Raw genomic sequence first — 16,983 nt, forward strand, 5'->3', positions numbered from 1 at the left:
ATTAGGATGTGAAATGGCATTTCCAAGTTAGAAGGGATGGCAGAGTAATGCATTGCAGGGGGTTGGACTAGATGACTCTTGGGGTCCCTTCCAACTCTACAGTTCTATGCTATCTCAGGCAAGCATCCTGCAGAACTGTACTTTGTGAACACATTTGCTCTACTACAGTTGCATTATGCACAAGGGCATCTGCAATATTACCTAATGCGCAGAATATTGTTGTTATTAGGGGTAACAACATCAAATTTCTCTTGAGTGGATCACTAGTCTAGAAAGTCTAAACATACACAAGCACACAAACAGATGAATTAAATCTGCCCAACATATATTAATTTGTCAATTTGGCCCGATTGATAGCAAATGGTAAAAAAAAACAAAAAACCACCCCCTATCAAATTACACAAATAATGACTGGTGTGATATAGAAGCTTCTGAAAACAGGCACAAAGTCAATGTTGCATATTGAGGTGTGTGAGAGGGATTCTTAGCAGCATGGCTGCAGTTAAAAGCTTGACTTGCTCCCTTCTTGCATGGCAACTGCCTATTTGAAAAGAAAGAAAGAACACCACCCTTTCCCCCTTCCAATATTCATTTTGACAGTGAAGCTTAATTTTTAAAGGCACCCTTTCTCAAAGGCTGACAGTTAATTGAAATACAATGGAAGTGTTGAGACAGCAATACAAAAGATTTCTAAATGAAAATTCCAGAAAAGCAAAAGTACGTACACAATGCAAGTCCACGTTTGTCCAGCTGCTTATCCAGTTGCTTCATGCATAAATGAGCAAGCTCCATTTGCAATTTTAATAACAGCTTTATTATATTTGGTGTGGCTCAGGGGCAGCTAACTAGTAGCGTTGCCATACATCCGGAATTTCCCAGACATATCCGGGATTCATCTGTAGAAAATAGCGTCTGGGCAGAATTCTCAGAAACCAGTTAAAATGTCCTGAAAAACCTGGGCATATGGCAGCCCATATCAGAAGTGTTGGAATTTCATTTTGGGGGGAGATTTTGCAAAACAACAACAACAACCCACCCCTGGTCTGCATGATGATGCAAAACATTATAATGGACAGGTACACACCTGTCCATTTCCATACGATTAGAACCTTGTGTTCCCTGCTGGCAATTGGGCAACTGTTTGTTGGAATGTCTAAAATACCCTGTGGTTATTACTTTTACACTGTTGACACCAGAGAGTAACCTGTTAGGTTCCGAAGGTATTTAAGAACTAGTGGCAAGTGCCCATCACAGAGATTTGCCTCTGGGCAGGTTAAAGTTGGGAAATGGCTGGAGTCTCACTGGTACTGAGCTTTGTAGTGCACTCAGAACCTATATCCCTCCAGATGCTGCTAGACTACAATTCCCATCATCCATGTATGTAGACAATTATGGTTGGAGCTGATGGGAGTTGCAGTCCAACAACATCTGGAGTGCCACAGGTTTCCTGTCCCTGCTATATAAAAAAAGATAAGGGCCAATGCAATAGACCCAGCTTTGGATCTTCTGGGTTCCAGTAACACTGTACTAGCATTCAGTGGCAAATAGCTGTCAGCTCAAAGGCTGTGCCAGAAGCCTGCATTCAAGAAAATCTTGGAGCAAGTTTGGCAGAAGTAATAGTTCACACAGAGCCCCCATTTTCTCACACACCAGCCTGCTATGACAGCTCCCCTGCATTAACATTTTAATAAAAGAAATATATAGAAATAATAGAGCTAATCTTAAGTCAATAAAACCCACCCAAACCTTTTATGCTCATTGAGCGGAAAGCATGTGGTTGTTGAAGGCCATTAAAGAGAAAGGAAACTTGCCACAAGAACCGAAGCATTCAATTAACCCCATGAGGTCCCAAACTGACTAGAATCACTATTGTGCTCTGGGGTAAAGGGTTTCTGAAATACTAAAAGGGATGTCTCGAAAAACAATTTCCTCCACATCTAATGAATGGGCTGGAGCAAACCCTTTTCATAATTCTCCACTCCCAGTTTTCAAGAGTGGGAGAATGGCAGCAATGGGGGAAGCTAGAGGAGAATAAAGAGGAAGGGATTGGGAGGGGGCCACGGAATCAGGTAGTTTTGCTTAAGGGGTCATTTGTGGCATCTACAAAGTTTGCTTTATGTCAAATATGGGAAGTTCACACACACACCCCTATTTCACATTTCCCTTTCCCCACAGTAATTACCATGTGGGCTTGAGCATCCAGATTCTAATATATCTCTTCATGTGCTCCAGTTCAGTGCAAGGGCTCTGATAACTCTTCAGCACCTGGATAGCTCAGCTGGTTAGATAGTGGGGCTGATAATGCCAAGGTTGCAGGTTCAATCCCCGTAAGCGACAGCTGCCTATTCCTGCAGTGCAGGGGGTTGGACTAGATGATCCTTAGGGTTCCTTCCAACTCTATGATTCTCTTTCGCCACAGTCAACACCATTGCATCATGCTACGAACCACTGATCCTGAAACATTTTCATACAGATTAGTTGTTAGGAACATTTGACTGCCCAGATGTCGCTGAACCACAGCTCCCATCATCCCTGGCCATCAGCCATGCTTGCTAGGGCTGATGTAGTACAGCAACATCTGGAAAGCTAAAAGTTCCCCACTCCTGTGTTAGAAGAACCAAAGAAGGCCTCAGATTCAATATACCCATCTTGTGTATGGCTTTTTCTCCACACCACCCACCTAACCCCACTTTAGCAAGGTACTTCATTATTACATGAATAGAATGAAGATTATCACTATCATTATTACTATAAAATGTATTGTTAAAATTCTTATAGCTCAATCTGAAAAGAAATATTTGAAATAGAAAAGGTATTCTGAGTTTTAAATTTAACAAGCGTTATGTTAAAGCCTGCAAAATACATTTAAGTGCATTGAAAACTGGATAGGCTATTATGAAAGAAAATAAAAGGTGCTAACTAAATTGTCTACATTTGGTTGTCTCAGTTATTGACTTATTTTGTCTTCATGATTGTATAGTAACACAATGCAAACAAGCTAAGCTTCTCGCACAGTACTGAACAATAAGTATTGACAAAAATGACTGCGGTTGCCACACCACATTCTATTTGCTATTTTGTAAGAATGTTCGCAATCAAATTCTCTTTTCGCAAAAGAAAATGACTGCCTCACAGATGGATAAGTAAAGCCTTAGCCAACCTCCCAACCTTCAAATAATCAAAAGCTGTTACAAGTTTCAACAAGCTTTTCTTCAAGCTGTAAGATGTTGCTAGAAGTAGAGTGAAGCTTTTATAGGAGTACTGAATTGTTCAGCATTCAGATCTGCCTTCCGTTGAACAAAAGCTTTCGATAAGAAGTACTGCAGGAGGCCTGGAATCCTAGGACTTGAACCCCAAATTTAGGAGGTCAGAGGGTAGATTCCTCTCCCACCCCTGAGGAACATTGTTTGCTTGTAAATATGTGTAGTACGCGTGCTTCGCGTGTACGAGGCCACGGGTTCAATCCCCGGCATCTCCAGGTGTTTTGGGACGTGGGTGGCGCTGTGGGTTAAACCACAGAGCCTAGGACTTGCCGATCAGAAGGTTGGCTGTTCGAATCCCCGCGACAGGGTGAGCGCCCGTTGCTCAGTCCCAGCTCCTGCCAACCTAGCAGTTCGAAAGCACGTCAAAGTGCAGGTAGATAAATAGGTACCACTCCGGCCGGAAGGTAAAGGGCGTTTCCGTGTGCTGCTCTGGTTTGCCAGAAGTGGCTTAGTCATGCTGGCCACATGACCCGGAAGCTGTCTGCAGACAAACACCAGCTCCCTCGGCCAATAAAACGAGATGAGCACTGCAACCCCAGAGTCAGTTACGACTGGACCTAATGGTCAGGGGTCCCTTTACCTTTACCTATGTGTAGTACAAACACATACGTGAAGTCAACATACGTGAAGTCCTTTGAGCATGCAGGAAAAAGTAATTATTTTTTGCTGAAAGGCAACTGTGGTCTAAATGATTCCACCACCATACAGAGCTCTTAAATATGGATTATGTCCATGGCCTAGGTCAGCATATCACAAGGTGTGAATACAAGGTCAGGTCAATAGCTGTGAATACCAATACTAACTTTCTTCAACAGACATACTTGTTAAGGGGAATAAATATAGCCCAGGATAAGTATCACAAATAGCCTCCTAAAGTTCAAACAATTCAGACATACAACTGAATGCAAAATTATGTGGAATTTTAGTTTTAACTTCATAAATGTGGAATGTTCAATGATAATATACAATTGCATGTCTGATGGATGATTTAAGACTACAAAGAAAACACGCTTATCTGCCTCACAGCATACAATTTAAATTGAACCTGACACACATGGTTCTGCCAAACAAGCCTTTTCAAAGCAGCTGAGAAGATATTTGATAGGAAAACAGGCAGCAGCCCACTAAGGGGGTCTTTGAACGTTGAAATAAACATTCAAAGTTGGGGAATTGATCAAAGACATGCTGATAGCTGAACAAAGTTGACACATCACTTTCCAGTCAGACCCTGCTATGCAAGAACAGCTAAAATAAAAATTTGATTCTGTTGTGTTTAAAAAATGATCAAACCCTAACCTTATTTTATTTGTAATATTTATGCTGAGCACCTGTGGTCTGAAGAATAGAAAGATATAAAAGCCTGCAACATTTCCACAAACATATTTCCTGCATATCCAGCAACAGTGAAAAGCAATTCACCAAGGCAGCTACCTTGAAGAAATATGTAGAGTGGAACTCATGGCTAGATGCTGATGATGAAAATGAAAATGTATTAGGCACCTCTGGGTAACTTTGGGTGGAAGGTCCTTTGAGTACAAATATATCCCAACCTACAGACAATGCCATGGACTTTTAGCTAGGGTGCCACAAACTTGTCTACAATGCTTTTATGCTGAAAGGAAGTAAAAGACTGGTCACAAGGATGCAATACCATGTAATGTGGGATAGTGAAGATGACTGCAGTGTGTGTGTGTTTCAATGAAGCTACATTGGTGCAACCCACAATCTGCCTCTGTTCATACTCTTAGTCCATTCACTCCATTCTGTGTTGTGGCTTTGGGTAGAGAAATCTTAGTCACACTGTCTACAGGCAGTGTTTTAGCTCCACCCCCTAGTGATGCTCTTACTAGAAGACTCCTGTCTGACAACCAAGAGGAGGTACTTCCCAGAATTGAAAGAATGCCCCATCCTAGAACTACTAGATAGATCACTCTGTTACTAGCCAGCCAGGCAGGGATGAGTTGGAAAGCTGGACAGGCCCTCCCCATAGCAGTTCAACACTACCTGTAGCCAAGAGTAGGTTTGACTGCAGATGGAAACAACTGCCTTTGCCAGCAAACTTCATAGGAGAGAAAGGGAGTCTCTGCCCTTCGACTTGCCTGCTGATCTGAATTATGCTTACACAAAGGAGAAGCCTTTTTTCTGTAGGAACTGCCTGACTTTGAAATACCCTCCCTGGAGAGGTTCAATTGGCATTATCATCTTTTTGATGCCTGCTTTTTGCTCATGAAGTTTAAAAGGGTTACACTTGTTTTTGATGCATTTTTTTTTAGCTGTTGTCTTTTAGTTTTGTTTTTGCTGGGGTTTTGTTTTTTTAATGATCATGCTTCACTTTTATTTTATTTGGTTATTGTTGTCAATTTCCTTGGAATCTGTTTGGATGAAGGGTGGCTTAGAATGTAATTAATTAATTAAACCATTTTTTCTACCATAGCTCTGGAAGGGGAGAAGTGCAACAATATAAACAAGCGTGGCCCCTTCCGTTGTTGGCTCAGGAACCACATAAAGGAATCAGCAACCATCCCACCAACTTTTAAATTTCAAGATTAATGTGGCACTGAAACATAGTACTCTATGGACACTGATGGGACAATCATATTGGCAAGCCTGTTGGGTTTTACATTGACTGGTAATGTAACAAACATCTATGCCACTGTCCCTTTGCCGACCTATAATGCTCCAATCAACACTGCAAGCTGCATTAACTTCCAAAAGGGTTTTTTTCTGCCAGAGGGTTTTGGAGAAAAAAAGCTTATGGGAAATGGGGGGATAGACTTACTTCATTTCCCCCTCTGTTGTGCCTTTCAGCAGTCATTTAGAGAGTTAACTTTGCTGAACTCAAGCAAATTGGATTTGTGCAGATAGCAGCCCTATCCCTTTCCTGGACACGGTCAATCTAATTAAAACAACAGTTCTTCTAAGAGACCTTTTATATCCTTCCCTGGTTCTACATGTTCACTTCCTCATTGGAAGAAAGAAAGAAAAATGACTCGAAAGATGGAAAAACCCAGGGTCACTTTGCTTTGCTCACCAGATATGGTTACGAACAACCTTCCTGAAATAATATTACCTAAACGATTATTGTAGAGAAAAAGATTAACGTTTTGAATGTTTAACCTTACCTTTCTGGTTCACTTGATCCCATTTATTTTCATAGAACCCACTTATACTAATAATAATGGCTGTGGCATAATAGATTAAATAATGGTAGAGCTGACCTCTGCCTTCTTAACGTGTTGAATTACTTCATTCGCTGTATATTATAGGCTGAAAGAGAAGCTTAGCAGTAGTCCTCTAAGGTAAGGACTTGTCTTGAGGGCAAACCATGTTACACGTAACTGTCTGAACAGTCTTTATTTTTATTTTTTAAAGCAATTTTAGGATTCTACATATTTTAGCAGAGGATATGATACTTAAAAACTCATCCTATCCTTTGCTAAAGCTATCCCTCTTTATGCAATTGCAGATGCCTATTTATAAAAGGAAATTACATACTGGGACCTTGCATGAAGGAAGCAATGCAAAGGGGCAGTGCTGAGCAGGAAAGGGTTAAGCATCACTCATTTTTCCACTCAAAATGGCATGAATATTTTTCATTTTTTTAAAAAAAATGCAGTGGATTCACTACTCTCATTTGCATGTAACATGCCTTTTAACTAAAGCCAGGGCAACCCTGCACACAGGCCCCCCCCCCCCTTTCCTTAATTTAGCCTCTGTTAGTTTTGATATTTGGTTAACAGTTACATTTTTGGGATGGGACGCGGGTGGCGCTGTGGGTAAAAGCCTCAGTGCCTAGGACTTGCCGATTGAAAGGTCGGCGGTTTGAATCCCCGCGGCGGGGTGCGCTCCCGTTGCTCGGTCCCAGCGCCTGCCAACCTAGCAGTTCGAAAGCACCCCCGGGTGCAAGTAGATAAATAGGGATCGCTTACTGGCGGGAAGGTAAATGGCGTTTCCGTGTGCTGCGCTGGCTCGCCAGATGCAGCTTTGTCACGCTGGCCACGTGACCCGGAAGTGTCTGCAGACAGTGCTGGCCCCTGGCCTCTTAAGTGAGATGGGCGCACAACCCTAGAGTCGGACACGACTGGCCCGTACGGGCAGGGGTACCTTTACCTTTTTAACATTTTTGGTTACTGTTGGTTAAGCAAACCAATTAATGAACAGATACACATCGGTGTTTGATCCCTTGGTGATAGAGAAAGGTAGATGTGTGTGTGGGGGGGGGAATCTGTTGATTCACTGGCAGAAACAAACAGAAAGCATCACAATAGAATAGTGTAAAGATGATAGGTTGTTTTGCAGCAATATGCCTCATATTCTGCAATGTTACGTTCAGAAGAAATGATTGACTTTAAAAATAAAATAACGGAGATTTTTTTGTCCACATGAAGTTACTTGCTACATTATGTACAAAAATGATTTGAAATAATTTAAATGCGAAGTTTGCCTATATTTAGGGTTTGGAAAAAATGTACTGGAGTATGGAACTATAGATTTATAATTTATAAATATACAAAGGTTTCAAGAAAGTATTTCTTTAAAATTAGAAATTCAAATTCCAGTTGTAAAATCATTTTTATTGGTACAAATATACATTATGAATAAACTCCCTTCAGCGTGTATTATAAGCGGATGCCTGTGAAATATGCAAAGGAAAAAAATGAAAAATTGCTTTTACAGACAAGAATCTACTTTTCTTTCAAAAGTACATGTTAGAAGCTAGAGTGAATGCAGATTGACCCCCCAAGGTGCCCTCTAGAAAATACCAACAGTAATAAAATGTCCATTGCCCTCATTCCAATCAACAACAAACATTTACTTATGGATATGGAAGCATATCAAGTTATTAGTAATTCTGGGTTGTTGTTTTGTGCTTTAGAACAGTACACAAAATGTAGGATATTGTGTTCTTATATACAGTACAACAAACGAGAAAAAAGGTCTCCCAAAGGAGAATGTAAAAATCATATCCAAGCATCTAATATATATTATTTATACAAATTATTTTATTAGTGTGCTCTGTTGATATAATTACAATGTGCAATTGCATTCAGCAAGAATATATTTATAAAGTAAGTTGCGTGCAAGTTTGACACATTTACATTCAGCAGTACAACACCTCTCATGCTGTACAGTGTGGGTTAGTGTAAGAAATTGTCCAGTTCTTTTGCTTGGGGTTTCCTCCCGCAAAGCCCCGCAAAGCAAGGCATTATTTTTATAGCTGCTTCAGAGAAATTCAAGTAGAAGACATGAAAAAGTTGCTGGCTTTTGCAAAGGCGTGAAAGGGAATGTCTGGAATCGTAAAGATCAGGAAGAAACAAAGGATCAGAGTCATGAAGTTCAGTTACCAGTGCAATCACCGACACTCCCCCCCCCCAATTTCCAAATGCTCCTCTATAAAAGGAGAGTAACTGATCAAAAAGAGGGATAAGCGGTACCCTTATTGTTACAAAAGAGCACTGCCAAATACATGACCAACCAACTAAACAAAAATAAAATCTTTATCAGCTTCTTCACCAGAGTCACTGGACTTGCTTCCCTGCTGACCATCTTTACTTAAAGACCTCTGTTTCTGCTCCTGGTGTCCTGGGCTTCTCTTTGGACCTGTATCAGAAGACAGAATGTTGAGTTGGGAGGTTGGGGAGTGGGCATCTTCATTTGTTATGACCCCAGAGCTATTCACTATGACCCCAATATCTGCTCCGTTGTTCCAAATTGTTCATTGATTAGAGTTCTGTGTAACTCAAAAGCTCATATCCTACGTTCCAAATAAAAGCTGGTTAAAATAGTAAGTTGTGGCCAACATCCAAAGTATATCACAGATAGTGGCAGGATTTCCACAGTTATCATGTATGGCAGGGCACACTCAACGTTGATAAGAACTGTCACATTTTCCTGAGCAGAAAGCTCACTCAGAGGACAGGCACTTTCAAAGCAGCACAAATCAAGTTAGGCCCTTCACATGGGGCCCTATCAAACCCAAGGAAACCATGGCAGTAGTGCTTTTCGATAGTTTGGTACTTCTTGACCCAGAAAGGGATCCATGTGTAACTTTTCCATGATTGGAAAGCAGAAATTACCTCATTAGCGTGCAAGTGGAAACACTAACTTGAAACCAACAGAAGGTGGCAGAAATACATTAATTTAAACCAAACCAAAACATATGAGAACTTGTTTACATTGTAAATGTAGCAGCAGCTTTTATAATAAATGAACACAGCAATACTTACATCTGTTTAAAAAGGCAAGAGACAGTGGTACCTCGGGTTACATACGCTTCAGGTTACACACTCCTCTAACCCAGAAATAGTGCTTCAGGTTAAGAACTTTGCTTCAGGATAAGAACAGAAATCGTGCTTTGGCGGCACGGCAGCAGCAGGAGACCCCATTAGCTAAAGTGGTGCTTCAGGTTAAGAACAGTTTCAGGTTAAGAACAGACCTCCGGAACGAATTAAGTACTTAACCCGAGGTACCACTGTATTGGTAGTTTTTAATCATATATAAAATCTACAACTAGCCTTACCAAGCAGCCAAGTTGTTGTTGCTATACAGACAATTTATCTCCCAAGGAAAGAAATGGTTTGCTTTTGACTTCCACTGCAATCTTTTTATACTGCACACATTGTCAAACTCATTTCATCATATGCAAAAAGTGGGTAAGTATAATGCAGGAGATTAGGAACAAATTGTTCCCTCCTTTTTTTTTTGCCCACAGCAGAATGCATGTTATGTGGAATGCATTATAAAGAACAATGTGCTTGACTATGCACAGGTCAACAATTATACCAATAATCCTTCCCTAAGATAATAGCTGAAATTGCTCTCATTCTCTTTAAAGCTCTGATGAGTCACATATGCAATGAGGCCTATTTTCAACATAGAAGAAATTCCTCCATGTTTGGCAAGTGAGCACATCTGCTTGTTTCCTATTATTCAGAATTCACCAAAAAGACAATTCCACTGTATTCATTATCAATGTGAAAACATACTCACTGGAAAACTAAATGTAAAACTAAGAATTCTGAGAGAAAAGAAGAGAATGGGTGAAAACCCGTTTTTTTAAAAAAACTAAAAATCAGATTTAAATGTTTGATTGCTGAGCTGCAACACATGGTAATTTGGTGATATAAGGCCCATTTATTTCAGCACTGAATAGGTAAAAGATCGAACTTTTTTGCTGCAGTGCTTTTGTTCAGCACAGCATTTAAAAACCTGCAGGGATGAGAAGTACTTCCTAACATACAAAAATGAATAATGTAGTTGGAAAAGAAATATTTTCACCTCAGATATATATATATATATATATATATATATATATATATATATATATATTTGCTATTCATTAAGACTGCTACCCTGTGAGGAACACGTAATTGTCTCTAAAATTGATACTGCACATTAAGAGTTCATTTTCAGAAACTAACTTTCTCAGGAAGTCTGAGGAACTGAGGCACATAGTGGTGATAAGAGTCAAATTAAAAACTGAAACATCACTAGGTCTGGATGGCACCCACAGAAGAGATCTTAAGGAATTCAAATGTGAATTTGCAGATCTTCTAACAAAAACATCACATGCCCTTAAGATCAGCTCTTATACCCGAGGGCTGGAAGGTGGCCAGGAGAACAACAGTTTTAAGAAGGGAACTAAAGGGGAGCTGGTGGGAGGTTTAAATGCAGAATTACCATGCATACAGAAGAACAAGTCTTGCTGAAGCAGAACCAGCAAGGCTTCTGCAAGAGTAGGTCCTGTCTCACTAACCTATTAGAGATCTCTGAGAGTGTCAATGAGCACACAGAGGAGATCCAGTTGACACTGTGTACTTTGAAAATGCTTTCATAAAGTACCTCACCAAAGATTCCCAAGTAAGTTTATCAGTCATGGAATAAGAGGAAACATCCTCTTGTGGATCAGAAGGTGGTTAAGGAACAAGAAGCAGAGAGTGGGAATAAATGGACAATTTCCCCAAGTTCCAAGAACACTAATTCCAGTTAGCTCTTTTCTAGATTCACTACAAAGCTGTGGTTCTGGAGAGCTGTCCAAACTGAGCTGGGCTGTCCTGATGGCTCTTAACTCAAGAACTAGATTGGATCAGCTCATCATTAAGGTAGGATTAAAAGAAGCATGATTCTGAACACCAGCTGGCTGGGAATCACAAATGGGGAGGGTGCTGTTGTGCTCAGGCATTGATTAGTCATGGTGGGAACAGGATGCTGGTCTAGATGAGCCTTTTGGCTTGATCCAGCAGAGGTCATCTTTGGCACTGATCTATACGGAAGTGCCCGTGATAACTGTTTTTATTGCAATACTATGTTTTCAGTCTGTATACCTTTGTATGTGAAAGCGCAGTTAATAAATAAATATTTATTATTATTAAATATAAATATTTAAATAAATACAAATGAATAAAATGAATGAAAACACAGGTACTTCAGGCGTGAGAGCTTTATTAGGATGTGTAGATAAGTCTCCAGTAGATCTAATGATGCTAGGAAATACTGCTCCTTGATGGATGGCACAATGGATTTCATAATTTCAACTTTGCCAGGAGTTGCTTCAGGTAAATAAATGCCCATACAGCCCTGTTTTCTGGCCCCAGGGGGGATAGGGAAAGGAGAGACCCTGGAATGCCTCTGGCCCTACGACATTCCTACGTCTAGCATGTGGCAAACCTTTAGCATGTTTACACATAAATACACCCTACTATGCTCAGTGGGGCTTACTTCTAGGTAATAGGATTCCAGCCTCAGATTTTGAGAATCAAACCACTTAATAAGGTTTTACAAATATATATACACATATATGGAATTAAATATTAAAGCACTTAGTATGCTTTATACAGAGGAGAGTTACCAGAATTGCTGTGCTGTTCCTTCAGCATAAACCCGAGAAAGGAAAGCACTGAACAAAAATGCCTATTAAGTTGACTAAAGGTTTCAGGAGGGATGTATTGTAACTGACACTAATGAACTTCAAGCTCAACTTGTAAATACTGTATTTAATTTTCTAAGTACAGCTCTTCAAAGAGACAGGTACTTAATCACTAGGCGTAATCAAACTGCTGAGCAGTTACACTGAGGACTGTTTACATTTGGAGCTTAGCATGGAGAATTGAGAGTGCTGTTGAGTCTTGAGAATGTGACCAAATGTTAAGCCAATGGGCTGGTTGGCATGTCATACTAAGCCAAACCATGGCTTAGGGCAGGTGAGGAGATTGTGGCCTCTTTGTTCTTCCCTTGTTGTTTTGCTGAGCTTGACTTAGTGCAGCGATGGAGAATTGAATCTAGCTGGCCAGCTAAACCAATAAGCAGAAGTTTGGACTACATGCTAAGCCAAGCCATGGCTTTGCTCAGTGTTGTGCAGCAGCAAAAGAACTGGGGATAGCAAAGGGACGGCGATCTCCTCCCCAGGAGTCTACACACTCATGTGTTCGCGCTTACAGTGGTGCCTCAGGTTAAGAACTGAATTCGTTCTGGAGGTCCGTTCTTAACCTGAAACTGTTCTTAACCTGAGATACCACTTTAGCTAATGGGGCCTCCCGCTGCCACCACACGATTTCTGTTCTCATCCTGAGGTAAAGTTCTTAACCCGAGGTACTATTTCTGGGTTAGCGGAGTCTGTAACCTGAAGCGTCTGTAACCCGAGGTACCACTGTAGTGTGACATGCAAACCAGGCAAGAGCCTCTCATAAGGACATTCCTTTTCTAGAGATACGCTACTGGGTCAGAAATGAATTGGATTAATATTACACTTGGGATATTTGTACAGCAGGCAACAACTGATGCCAAACTGCATAGGACAAAGACCTATGTACTACTGCCTGAACCCATATAAAGGATGTGACTGTTGTATCCATTGCAGAGTTGCAAACATTTCCTGCCCCTTTAATCTGCAGTCCCCGCAAGGCACATGTATCACTCACAGCAGTAAATGGCCGAGGCAAATTATTTCAGATTTTGAAGCCTGATTAGCTCAATCAGCAGCATTCTTAGCCTCATTTGTTTATATTATACAATTTAGCAGCCCTAATAATGAAAATGTCATGCTTTACATATCATGATATTTTGCATGCTTAGTAACACAACAATACACAAAAGAGAGAGAGAGAAAATAAGATGGCATTATTTCATCATTTTTGCCAAGCAAATCGTGTCAATGATTTACTGGTAAAGGAACCAATTAACTGAGTGTGTTGGTCCACGTACATTTGTTCTGAACTGTTTCCAATGCTGCTTTTTAAAAATCTGAGGGTGTTACGGTGAAGAGTGGGGAATAAATAAAATGAATAATAATAAAGTTACGGGGGGCGAGCGTGAAATGGGAGCCAGACATAACACAGACGTATAGGTTGCACAAACAGAACTGTAACTTAAAAAGATGGAGCAGGAGGATATAGCTTTTAACCAGTCCTAACATATACCAAGAGGTAACAATAGCAATACACCTGAAATGTTCTAATTGTAGACTTCATACTTGCCAGGGAGCTGGGATGGACTGCAGGTTTCTATAGGGGCTGAACATGTGGTCAAAATTCATGGGAGGGGTGTTTTCAGTTACCCCACCCCTCGTTCTTGGAAGTCTTATAAGAAGCTTATAAGCAGCTGCTGCTTCAGGAGACGGCCTATGAGCAACATCATAGGAGGTGTGTTTCTAGGACTAAGGCAAAACCTTGGAGCTCCCTTGTTATTTTTGCTATTAGATGCCGCATGTTGTTTCAGTAATCTTATTGCATTTATAGTATTGAAATGTAGGTTTTTTATGTTGTTATGTTTGCTATTATTTTGGAGTTGTTTTGCAGTGTTTGTTTGAAATGCACTCCTGTTTTCTTTGTTGTAAGCTGCTTTGAGCATGGGTGTTTGTGTGCGTGTGTGTGTGTGTAAGCGGGATACAAATAAAATGAATGAATGAAAAATTCAGTTTCCCCTCTTTGTAATGTGTGAAATGTCTGTGAGCATCACCATACCTCCCTTACTCAGCAGATGGAGCACTGTAGAGCTTTTTTAATGAAAGAACATATGATGAGTCTGCTAGAATAGGTGAATGGACCATCAAGACCACCTCCCTCTTCTCACAATGGCCAACCAGAAGCAGGACCTAAGTGCAATCTGTAATGAGATTCGACTTCTGCCAGCCAATGACAGGAGTTCTCTGGGTCAAAGCAGATGGTACACAGAAGGATTTTTTGTATCAAATGCGCAGGTTTTTAGAAATGCGAATACTGCACCAGCTTAGGGAGTGAGAGTGATATTTATCGGGATAACAACAGATGAGGAGGGGCAATTTAACTTTGCCCTTGCATGCTGAGGTCCTGAGGAAAATCCTTCCCCACAAATTGGTATGTGCACTGGGAGGAAATCTGCATTTGATGCCCAGGGAAATATCAGCTTCAGAGGCAGCATTTTCTGCAGGGCTGCAGCAGGGTTAAATTCTGTCTTCATGGCCTCCTGCTGTCACAGTAACTACCAGCCCCTCCTGAGCATGCTAGCTGAATTGTTTTGAAAACCCTGCATGTTAAATGTAAAGATGCATTTAACATTAGCCTCCTGCCTAGCTTGGCCCTGTGACCGAGAAGGAAATGATGGAGGCTGCAGATAACACAAAAGATAATGGGAGATATAATTAGCACCATGGGCTAGAATGGAAACAACCCCTGCAGAAGGGCGAGGCGTGTGCATGCATGCAATTAGAACACATAATATAGGTAAATTAACACATTATTATGACCAGACATTAAGGTCATATTCAGAATCAGGAACTTTGCAAATTGACTTCCAATAGCTGAGGACATGAACAATTATACCATGGGTAGGCAAACCAAGGCCCGGGGGCCGGATCCGGCCCAATCGCCTTCTAAATCCGGCCTGTGGGTGGTCCGGTAATCAGTGTCTTTTTACATGAGTAGAGTGTGCCCTTTTATTTAAAATGCATCTCTGGGTTATTTGTGGGGCCTGCCTGGTGTTTTTACATGAGTAGAATGTGTGCTTTTATTTAAAATAAATCTCTGAGTTATTTGTGGGGCATAGGAATTCATTCATCCCCCCCCCCTCAAAAAAATATAGTCCAGCCCCCCACAAGGTTTGAGGGACAGTGGACCGGCCCCCTGCTGAAAAGGTTTTCTGACCCCTGAATTATACAAAAGGGAGGGGGGCTGGAGAAATATACTAGCATTCTCACCTTCGTGTGAAAGAGATCTGACAGCTGGTTGGGGACTGCTCTGTCCATCTTTTTCTTTATCAGAAGGAACTCTCTTCAGAATTGGGGGAAGAAGAGCAGTTTTAGGGGAACCTGGACCAGATGGAGACTCTGGAATATCCTCTGTGGAAACACAGCACACACACAGAAAAATTCAGTCACCAGCTGCACAGCATCTAGGAAATTCGTTCACATAAACCCTCACACACACACACAACCAACCAACCCACCCAAATGTACTGATTTAGTTTTTGAAAGCATGATAGAGGAGGAACAGTCTCAAAGCTAAGTATCTCCTCTCCAAAGTGGCTAAGCTGGAAGAAATGAAAGTGCTGAAGGGCTACGTGGCAATAAAGCACAATAGAGGGGCCTAAGAAGTTGTTTAAATATGTTCCAATGAAGCCTCAAAAAAGTTTTTTAAAACCTGTATTTCAATATTCAGAAATGAGGGGAAACAATTTGCCTAACAAGAAGAATGTAGTAATCTTTGAGACCTCTAGGGCAGTACTATAATGCAAAGGCTACAAATTAGTACCTCAGTGTTTAAGGGAATATCTCATTCTCTCTTATAATTTACCATTGCAATCCCATTTCTAGCATTTAAAAGATTAGTCAGGATTAGCAGAGAACAACTGAAAAACGCCGCCGAACAAAATAATAACCATTATCTTATTTTCTGAATTTGCTCTTCGGTATTTAACTATTGATTTTTCCACACATAAGCCATTGTGCTAATGCTAGCGTAGTGTACAGAGGCTTCTCACCAGTCCGAGAGGCAGATCGTGGCTTCTGAGGAACTGTTGGCCGTCCTGCTAGGCTGGGCTTTACTGCTTGGAGTGGAGGCTTTGGGCTGGTAGGTGTGCTGGAAGAACTTCGTGTCCTCGCCCCAACTTCTGTCTTTGGTTCAGCCTTTGTGATTTTCTCTGATGAGGTTACAATAGAGTCACCTTTACTCAGGGCAAACCGGTTCTCTGGAGAAGACTGGTGGAGCTTGGTAACTGAAACAAAAGGACCCAGCGAACATTGAGACCAAGAGTGCAGCGTATTCAGAAGTTTCTAGCCTCCGTAGGTGCAGAGGGATGTGTGTGGACTGACAGTTACTCAGGAAAAATAAAAGCTGCTACTTTCCCCAAGTGTCCTCTTTTCTGACCAATGTGAATATAGTCACTGACAAGCAATATCAGTGAGACATCCAACAGATTGTCCATCTCTGTGGGAGCTTTAGAAGGAGAATGTGCCCAGATTTCTGGAATGGTTTGGGCCGATATATCACTACTCTGGCTTTAGAAACAGGCTTGATTCCCCTGGTCATTAGCACTTTAATCAAGAGTTATGGTACATGATTGGCTCCTCAATGGGGCCAAGGTTGATGACTGTAACCCATGAGGGAATGAGTGGGATAATCTGATATAGTCAGTTTCCATAGAGGAACACCTGAGCATTAGACACAAGCCTGATGATATGGAGAGTGTGTGAGTGCAGAATACTCACTCCTTTACTGTCAGAAAATATCACCACCACCCTATTATTCTC

At 41.1% G+C, this 16,983-nt stretch overlaps 1 protein-coding gene across 3 annotated transcripts in view; it reads right to left on the reverse strand.

Moving 5' to 3' along the window:
- Positions 1-7,816: 7,816 nt before the first annotated feature.
- CARMIL1 (capping protein regulator and myosin 1 linker 1) overlaps positions 7,817-16,983 on the reverse strand; it is a 120,149-nt gene continuing 110,982 nt past the window's right edge. For 2 of the 3 annotated variants that reach the window (XM_083449134.1, XM_083449135.1), the window contains exons 35-37: positions 16,215-16,448; positions 15,433-15,573; positions 7,817-8,864 (exon numbers count right to left, since the gene is read on the reverse strand). In XM_083449134.1, the coding sequence (XP_083305260.1) occupies positions 8,743-8,864; positions 15,433-15,573; positions 16,215-16,448 (497 nt within the window). In that variant the 3' untranslated portion in view covers positions 7,817-8,742. Of the gene's footprint in view, positions 8,865-14,084; positions 15,207-15,277; positions 15,574-16,214; positions 16,449-16,983 lie in introns of those variants that run through there. The other variant, XM_083449133.1, reaches the window with a different exon arrangement.

This window comes from Podarcis tiliguerta, assembly GCF_965153285.1.
Source record: "Podarcis tiliguerta genome assembly, chromosome: 7".
Classification (NCBI taxonomy): domain Eukaryota; kingdom Metazoa; phylum Chordata; class Lepidosauria; order Squamata; family Lacertidae; genus Podarcis; species Podarcis tiliguerta.